Source organism: Propithecus coquereli, unplaced genomic scaffold, assembly GCF_000956105.1.
Source record: "Propithecus coquereli isolate 6110/MARCELLA unplaced genomic scaffold, Pcoq_1.0 Scaffold134, whole genome shotgun sequence".
Taxonomy (NCBI): domain Eukaryota; kingdom Metazoa; phylum Chordata; class Mammalia; order Primates; family Indriidae; genus Propithecus; species Propithecus coquereli.
In genome coordinates this window covers 3,299,059-3,309,191 of record NW_012137636.1, presented here as the reverse complement: position 1 = coordinate 3,309,191, position 10,133 = coordinate 3,299,059, and the positions used below count along the sequence as shown (strand labels likewise).

At 37.9% G+C, this 10,133-nt stretch overlaps 1 protein-coding gene across 1 annotated transcript in view; it reads right to left on the bottom strand.

The window, feature by feature from the left end:
• DPY19L1 (dpy-19-like 1 (C. elegans)) overlaps window positions 1-10,133 on the bottom strand; it is a 145,780-nt gene that overhangs the window by 100,142 nt on the left and 35,505 nt on the right. The window contains exons 5-6 of the mRNA XM_012638754.1: window positions 9,892-10,012; window positions 9,045-9,138 (exon numbers count right to left, since the gene is read on the bottom strand). Coding sequence (XP_012494208.1) covers window positions 9,045-9,138; window positions 9,892-10,012 — 215 coding nt within the window. The remainder of the gene's footprint in view (window positions 1-9,044; window positions 9,139-9,891; window positions 10,013-10,133) is intronic.

Here is a 10,133-nt window from a genome sequence, read left to right as displayed (position 1 = left end):
TTGTGCTTGAGCTTGATATTCAGTTTTTCAAAATTAAACACACTATATTTAATGATATATACATAGGTGGTAAAATTATAAAGAAAAACAAAAAAATTAGTCCAAAAGTTAGGATACCCTTTCCTCTGAGGGTTGGGGAAGGGAAGAGAATACATTAAAAGGAATTAAGACGGGAATCTGCAGAGGGAAAGTTTCAGAATGAGTCCCTGGGAAAAATATTTCCTAACCTGGTAAATGCTAGTAAGGCTTATATGACAGATAACAGATTTTTATTGTGCCTGTCAAATATGGTAACCATGAACTGAGTTTTTCTTTCAATAATTTATTAATTCATTCATTTCATTCAATCAAAAAGTATTTTCTGAAAGCAGGGATTCTTTTAGGTGCTTTACAAATACTACCTTATTCCATTCTTACATAGAAGACAGTGTCTCCTAAACTCATTTAGGTCTTCTCCCTCCTACTCAATCCCTTGTTAAAAATTCTGTAATCTTCTATTTCAGGTAACCCAATAAAACACTTTACCTTCCTGTTACAACCTGAAAAGACATTTGTTGCTTTATATTTTCTTTTATATCTAAAGAACTGACAGTCACTCTAAGTTCTTCTCATGACATTTATTCAAATTATACAAAAATTGAATGTTAACAGATCCACCCATGATTTAGAGCTTCACACAGCTTTTTTGTCCTTTGGTCTTAATCACAACAGCCTAGGATTGCCAGACATCTGATGAAAGCTCCTAACATGCATGGTGCAGATTAAAAGAAATTAAAAAAAAAAAAAAAAAAAAAAGCTAGAACATGCCAAAATTATTCAGGGAGGGGGAAAAAATCATTAATACTCTCAGAGAGAAAAGATATCGAAACCACGAAACAAAAATAAAATACTATTTTTTAAAAAAGAAATGTTCACAGAACAAATAAAAATTCTTGGAAATTAAAAGCATGATAATGAAAATGAAAAACTCAGTAAAAGAGTTGGAAAAATAAGGCTGATAAAATTTTCTACAATATAGAACAAAGTCAAAGAGATTAAAAATGTAAAAAGACGTGAAAATTAGAAGACTAGGAAATGTAACATCCAAATATGATAATAAACGTTCTGAAAGAGAAAACAGGGAATGAAATAAGTAAAGAGATAATTTTTAAAAATTTCTCTGAAATTAAGGCATAAGTTATAAGATCGAAAAAACCCATCAAATGTTCAAGAATAATTACAAAATTACCAAGACATTTTGTTGTGAAATTTCAGAACCATAGAGACAAAGAAAAGACTGATCTACAATCTTCCAGAGAGAGGAAGGGCAGAAAAGGTCACATACAAAGGTACAGGAATCTTAATAACTTAAAAATGCCTGAATAGCACCATCTGAAGCAAGAAAACAATAGAGAGATGCCTTCAAAATTTTCAAGGAAAGTGTTCAATGCTCAGCCAAACAAGCAATCAAATATGAAGGCAAAATAAAGATATTTTCAAATATGCTAAGTTTCATGAATACGCCTCTTATCTACCCACTCCCAAGAACTACTAGAAGATGTGGTCTACCAAAGTGAGAAAATAAACCGAAATAGAAGAATAAATAGGATAGAGGCACAGAAGATCCAACAGAGGAAAATGGGGAAAGACATCCCAATGGGATGGCAAAGGAAAACATCAGGAGGACATGTACACAAACCACAGAAAGCAGCTAGTTCAGAACCAAGTACTCACTCATGCCCAAGATCCCCATGTTTTAGTTAACCTGAGGATAATGTCTGGGTGAGCCTGGACAGATTCTTGTCTGTATTTTAGCTTGGCTCCTGCATGCCTTAGTGCTGGCATGGGCTAAAGACACTCATTTACACACAGAAGTTGTTCTGCTTTGATATGCTCCTGAGAGCTAGGGTACACAGTGTTTTTAGAAACAGGGGGCAGCTCTTCCCCTGACAGTATTTCTGCTTGACATTCAGTACCTGGCCCACACTACATTTCTGCCAGATGTCTCTTCTGACTGAGTTTCCCAGATCTTGCCCACTGATGTCCTGAGGTGCCACACTCCTGGTTGACACCTACATATATTTCTCCAGCCTGTCCATAAGCAAAGGGTTTTCCTGGCAGGCCTCACAGGGAAAAGTTGCCCTCCTCACCGCAGGCTTGGTGCAGAGCCAATGCACTGCAGTCTCTGGGAGGAGCTGCAATCAAGGATTCAGGTCCATCTGGCTGGTCAAGCTCTTCATATATGTTCATTCCTAGCCCATGCACCTTTATTCCTTGGTCTATTTGAGGCCTCGGGCAGAGGTCCTCTTCAGGGCCTCTGCTGAGGCTTCCTGGTGGGAGAGTTTTTGAAGACACTTCTCCCCACTCTGACTCAAACTCTGTTCTTTTCCACTCCTAGTCCTTCCCCCCACCTCAAGACCCATAAAACTGCAGGGGTCTTTTGTTCAGAGCCCAGAGCCTTTTGTTTGGGGCCCCATTAACAGTAATAAAATGAGAAGACTCCTAAGCCCCAACTACCATAGATGCACTGATCAACCTGACCCTGTACCTGGGAGGGGTGTGGACAGGTGGAGTCTGCTTTTGGTGATACCATCACAAGAAATGATTGCTTAACTCCTTCACTTTGGGCTTGTTGCTTTAACCAGTTACTACAACACCTGGCAACTCAGGTCCCTCTCCCAGCTCAGCTGAGCTCCTGACAGTTCCAGAAATTTCCCTCAGGGAACCTGATGACCATGACCCAGAAACCCTGTTCAGCTATCTGCTGAGAACTTTCATATAATAATGGCAATAGCGCCCTTCCCTTAAACAGCTAGGTTTGTGCTTGAGCTTGATATTCAGTTTTTCAAAATTAAACACACTATATTTAATGATATATACATAGGTGGTAAAATTATAAAGAAAAACAAAAAACTTAGTCCAAAAGTTAGGATACCCTTTCCTCTGAGGGTTGGGGAAGGGAAGAGAATACATTAAAAGGAATTTTTAGGGTATGAAAACTTCTGATAATTTATTATTTCTTTATCTAAGTGTTACAGGTTTATAGGTGTTCATTTTACTAATCTTTATGCGTGTAAAGGTTTTATACAATTCCATAGATATGACACATTTCACACATAAACAATGTGTTCTGTTTTTGAAAAGGATAATGGGAGATATCACAGATAATGTACTCAAATTATAGAGATGCATAAAACATAAAGTAAGGAATTCCATGCAGCTATTTCTTATGTAAAACAAAAATTAAATTTCAAGGCCTTCCAAATTCATTATGCCAAGGAGAAAAGTTAGGCCCTGGAAACTGAGTTACATAATATGCATGTTTTTCTTCTCTGGTACACTTCCTGACCTTTGTGTTGAGATGCTGTATGTTAACCATCTCCCTGTTCTTCATTCAAACCTAGACTAACTGACACTGGAGACAGAGACCCTTGTGATTATTACCACTTTACCACAAAATGTGAAGCAACTCCCTTAGTGTATAATCAATAGTAACCAATCTAATCTTATATCTGTGTTAGCCTTTGTTTGGAAAATGTTGTAATTCTATTCGGCACCTGTTTTTGCTTAAATAAACAATCTTCACTTTTCCCCACCCTGGGAGCACTGATCACCATTCTTTGGTGTCTGTGTAACCCAGATGACTGCCCTCACACTTTGTGCTTGAATAAACTCTTTTAACTGGATCCTGAGCCTTTTGATTATTTTAGGTTGACACTCATAAGACCCTCAATATGAGCTGAAGGAATAATATAAAAGTAAAGTTCAGTAAAAGTACTCCATAGAGTATAATAAACAAAAGTTCAAGCAGGCAGCCCTGACTGGCAAGGTATGAGTCGGTACAGACAGATAATCCACATGGGCATTGTTCTGCCTGCCCCAGAATGAGTCATTAGCCCCCTCACTGCCCACTGCTTTCTCCAGAAGACCTCCTCTGATGATGCTTAATCTAGAATGGAACCAAGAGCTGGAAAGCCTGTTAATAAAAACCAAAAGGGGTGTTTGGGAGGCACCCTCAGAAAGGATGCTGAATAGGAAAGGGCTCAAAGATTCTAACACAAGATCTGCAAATCATACTTAGACTTAAGGGCTTTTATGATTCTACCCTATTTCCCTTGTCTTGAGAGGTGTGGGAAAGGAATTTTTGTGCATCCTTCAGTTTTAGGGAGGTACAGGAATTCTGAAGATGGAGGCAGCAGTAATCACTGGGAGAACTCTAAAGAGAAAATGAAGCACAAAAAGACAGAGTGAGTCCTCTTAGGTCAGCCACAGCACTCATCTGTGAAAATCTTGGGTGGTTTTATACATTTTTACCCTCCTAAGATCAAAAACAAACCAAGCAACCCATGGTTTGGCCTGCAGATAAGCACTATATGAAGAGAGTGGTGGGAGAGGTGGATGAGACCAGCCATCTCCACTGGGGAAACACTGCTGGGGAGTGGAGGAAGGGATGGGAGACCAGATTGGGGTGACAAAGGTACCCAAAGGGAATCCAATTAAACAGTTCTGTCTCAATTTAGTCCTCTAACAGGGGAGGGTAAGGGATGAAGGCGTTTCCAGATAGATGGGAAGGAACCAAGAAGAAAAGACTGAAAGATAAAGACAACTAAAGAATAACTGACAACAAGTAGGGTTAAATCTAACACCAACAGATGAATGAGCCTTAAACAAAGCCCTTCTTCTGATGACTCTCTGGTTCACAAAACCTCTGTATCCCAGTATTGCGCTCCATTTGTTATTTGAGCTAGTCAGAGTATTTCTGGTGGACTATTTCCAAAAAGAAAGGAAAAAAACAATACTGTTTAGAAATCCTGTTGTTATTTGTACACATCCTTTATAGCAGGAAAATTTATAATAAACTTGATGTATGTATGTATTTTTGCCAGAGAGCTGGCTGTTAAACATGTGCCAGTGTACCACTAAGGGTAAATAATTAATAGCTAAATATACTATCTAATCTATTCTTTTTCCACAATGCACAATGACCTAGCTAAAGGTAACTTCAAACTCCAGAATACTAAAATCAAACTAAACTGCAGGCCGGCGCAGTGGCTCATACCTGTAATCCTAGCACTCTGGGAGGCCGAGGCGGGAGGATCCCTTGAGCTCAGGAGTTTGAGACCAGCCTGAGCATGAGTGAGACCACCCGTCTCTATTAAAAATAGAAAAAATTAGTCAGGTGTGGTGCTGCACGCCTGTAGTCCCAGTTATTCAGGAGACTGAGGCAAGAGGATTGTTTGAGCCCAGCAGTTTGAGGTTGCTGTGAGGTAGGATGATACCAGGGCACTCTGGCGTGGGTGACAAAGTGAGACTCTGTCTCAGAAAAAAAAAAAACAAAAAAAAAACTAAATTGCAAAGAATACAGGTTTAGTATTACTTGCTTGATATCTGCCTTGGGGTCCAATAACAAAAATTTTGGTATTTAACAATAAGAGAATTTTAGGCATATATGAATTTCCCCTACAAGAAACTGTGGGGGAAGTTTAAATGCCCAGCAACCACTCTCTTAAGTTCCTTTTTCCCTGCAGAACAGAGATTTACATACACTGGGTATTAAGAAACTGGCCTCCAGAAACTGTTAGTCTATGGCTTAGAAACATCAGGGTATCTTATGAAATAAAACTATGAATTAACGATATAACTTGCAAAAAATTAACAATGGGTATTTTTTTTAAATACTACAATACAGAGAATTCCAGCATGAGTAAGTTGTGTTTGCAAAACAGATCTCACTGCATCTCCTCAAGTTAGAATTTGGCAGCACAGCCCCATTCACCATTTGATTACGGTTTTTTTCCTACTTCCATTTCTGATGAAATAGACTAGCTTATCTGGCTTCTAAAATCTTTTATCTACGTTATTTTAAAACAAATATACTTCTGGATTAAAAACTGTCATACTTAATCTGCCTGCAAACTTCTAATCTAACAGACAAATTTCAACTTTTATTTCTCAATTATGGAACACAATTTATAAAAACAAAAATCTAAACACAATTTTAGTTATCCTCCTCTTATTTTTAACCCAAATATAAGAAGTCTGCAGCTTTATCCCACTCATAAAATTAGAAAGGCGACTAAACTATTATCGAAGAAAATATTAAGAACTAGTAATTTGAAACCTCTAAAAATACTGCATGTGAAAAACATACAAAAATGCAACAAAAAAAACTGATAGAAAAGAAGTGATAAGAGACATCATTCAACATGATATACATCAGGATCAGCATTTGGGAGCTGTTTATACAACCGCCCTCAGGGAGCAATGGAAGAGTCAACGCTTCCTGAGAATACAAGTGGCTCCATTATGCACAAGAACTGCAAGCTCATTGGTGATGGGTAGTGCTGGGAAGAACCTTGAGTTCAGGATGCCTTTAGAAAGAGCTAAAGGGATTTTTCAGGGTTAAGGAAAAGCCCACAAACAGCAGAAGAAGAGTTGGAAAAATGAAAATGTGTGCTCCAAGTGCAGACCACTGCAGGGTACGAGACCTGGGCAACCCCAAAGGGGCCAGCTGAGGCAGGAAGCAGTCAAGCAGGCGGAGCTGAAATCAGCTGCAGCCCTTGGCACTGGAAAAGAGCCAGAGACAGCTATTTGGAAAGAACCAAATGCTCTAAGGTATGCGTTGTTCCCTCGTGCCACCTTAAGCAGGGTCTACAGACTTTTTTTTTTTTTACACTAAAATTACAGTAAGAAATACGACTTTACACTGTAGCTCAGTATACATTCATATACACATACATACAGCAAATAGAAGTTTCTCTAATATCTACCCTTATTAAGTGTGGTAGATGCTATTGTTTACATTTGTATTCTTTTCTTTTTCATGTAAAAAAAATTGCCAGGCTCAACTGACTACATTGATTTTAAAGCCCCCTAATAGGTCATGTCCTGCAGTTTGACAAACACTGTGCTGAAGCAGTCACTGCTTTGACTTTGGGGTCTGGTGAAAGTCAAGGGTCTCGTGAGATCATAGCTCAGCTTGAATCCTGTTCCTGTACTGGCCAAATTTCAGATTTTCTTCACTTGCTTTAGAATAGGTTTCAAACCATCCTAGTATCAAGGCTTTTCAACACCCAGCCCAGCCACTGTTCTAATCTTAATCTTCTACGAAGCTCTCTCAAGAACATGCATCCCAGTCAAACTGACCTGCTTGTTACCTGCTTCTCAGGATGCAGACTTTCCATCTTTGTCTCTCCCTGGGATGTTTTTTTCCTCATTGTTCATTTCCACCTATCCAAATAACCCTGATTCTCCAAGGTCAAGCTAAAGTGGCCCCTTTACACAGAACAAATTTCTCTTTACTCTGGAATTTTGAGCCCTTTATCCTTCTTTCCTCTCTATCTCCCATTACACACATTCTGCTGCCACCTCTATCTCCCACCCTCCCCACTCCCATGCACTCAGAGCCCAAACACTGTCTTAAGAAGGAAACTACTTAGTATGTACTTTACGTGTTGACTAAACTGAATATGCATCTCCCAAATAGGAAGAAAACTGCCTACCAGGCACTGTTGGGGCAGAAGTTTGAGAAAGTTCAGGTCAGGGCCCAAACTACCAAGAACCCCTCAACTAAAACCAGAAACTTCCATTCTGTTCAGCAGATGTTGCGCCTTCTGTCTTTGAAACAAAGGTTACAAATTATAAGAAAACAATATGAATGTTTTCTTTAGTAAATGTTTAGAAATTCTTCTTTCAATTAAAAAAGTAATTGGGCATGAGGACATACACCTGTAGCCCTGGCTACTAGGGAGGCTGAGGCAGGAGGATCACTTGAGCCTAAGAGTTCAAGGCTATAGTGTATTGTGTTAATGCCTATGAATAGCCACTGCACTCCAGCCTGGGTAACATAGCAAGACCCCATCTCAAAAAAAAAAAAAAAAAAAAATAGTATAAGTAAAGACTAACAGTTTAGCAATCATGCCATATTTCACATTGTAACTTCCATTACTTAAAATCTAATCTCCCAAATGTGATAAAGCTATCCATAAGACAGACTGGCAGTACTTAGCAAAATGAATATATACCACCAAGTTTCTATTTCTTTGGCTCATTATACAAGCACACTGGCCCACTTTCCCTCAAGTCAGCCTCCTTTCCTGATTACCATATTCTTTTGATTATTTCTTTGTCCCTTGTTTCAAAAGCAAAATCTTTCACTCTTTCACATCATCTTTTAATCATGCATTTCCATTTTAATCTCCCCAATTAAATAATTAAAAGAATTTTCTTAGACCAAAGTCAGAAATATTAGCATCAAAGTGTCTCAAATCTATATGCAAATATATTTTAAATTTATCTTCTAATAGCTTTCTCCTTTGACAATATTTATCAAGATACCGCTATATACTCAAACACTGAGCTAGAAATTCAACAGATCTTTGAGGTACTAAACTGAAAATGCCATACTTCCAAAGCAAAGAAGACAATGGGATAATAGCAGATGCAAACTCATTATCCCAAGTTGAAAATCATATACATATGCTCATACTTCTGTACTACAAAGAATCACTAAGCAGTAATGAAGAAAATTCTAAAAATTCCCTCAAGGTCAAATAGTTCAGACACATATACAGTATGATAAATCATCAAAAAAAGAAGAAAAATAGACATCAAAACCTTTAAAAAGATTAGTCAATCTTTTAGTTTTAGAAATACTACTCAATTGTAAAGTAAATCAGGTTAGATATTACATATTTGTATAGAATATGTTTCTATTTTAACATTAGCAAAGTAAGAGCCATTCATATCATTTGATAATGGGCTTTTCTTTTATATTTTATATAAATAATGTACATTGTTTATGCTCAAGTGCCCATAAATATTTAAAATTTATCAAGTATCTCCACCATGCTCTATTTACACCTCAAAAACAACACTGGTACAGTTGGTGATACCAACGGTGAAATCATGGAAATGTGAAATAATTCTATAACTACAAGTAGATATTTTAGGAATGAGATTGTTATAAAATTAACTATCAGCTAAGCAATGATTAACTATTAACTAATCAAGTATTTTTATTATTCTAGTATATCTTATAAACATATACTAAAATATTCTCTTACCTTAAATATGTGCCATATATGAAGAATAATGCCATCATTAGTCCATTTAAAATAAAAATTACAGCAACATAAAAGCAAGCAGGATCTCCCAATCCTTTAAAAATAAACAAAACATATGTTCTAACCACAATTTACTTTATGTGTCTAGCAATCTACATTAAACTGTGTTTATTTTGAAAATGGTGGCCAGATATATTAAATGGTTGCCTTGGTTCCCAAGTGAAAAAATGGCACTAGGCAGAACATAGTTGAGAATAGGGTAGTAGCTGTGGTGGTTTTGAAACAGGGCTGCAAATTCACTGATATGCCTCCTATAGAGATATGAGGTCTATGACCCCAGTTTTTGAGTCCGGTTGGGCTTGTTACTGCTTCAGCAGAGTATAGCAGAAGCAATACCATATGACTTTTGAGGCTAGGTTTAAGAGGCCATGCAGGGTACAGCTTGGAGCCTGGAGCTGCTATAGGAAAAGCTTGACTACTCTGCGGTACCGTGCTGTAAAAAAGGCCCAAGTCACATGGAAAAGCCACATGTATGTGTCCCAGTGGACAGTCCTAGCTGAGCTCAGCCGCACAATCACCCCAACCAGGAACCAAAATGTGAGTGAAGCAGCCTCCAGTTAGTTCTGGTCTTTCTAGCCATTTGAGTCTTGCTAGCAAAGGCCCCTGACATCATGGAGACAAATGAACCCTGCTATATCCCGCCCAACTTTTAGATGTGCATAAGGTACAAGCATAATAAAATGGTTTCTCCTTACACCAATAAGTTTGGGCTAAGTTTATTATGCTGGGTATATACGTTTATTATGTTACGATAGATAACTGGACGATATTATAGAAAGAAACTTACCTTCACAGCTTTCAATAGGACTGAGTCCTTCTCCTCTGGTAACTGTCCAACATATCTTGGTTTGAATACCTATCAAGTCCATTATTTTGGTATAAATCCGGTACCAGCTGGCCAAGATTACCTATTTTTTAAAATAGTAGAGGCATCATAAGAAAAGAAATTATCAGCCAAGCATCTGCTGTATCCAAGAAACGCATCTAACCTGCAAGGATGCACTTAGACTCAAAGTAAAGGGGTGGAAA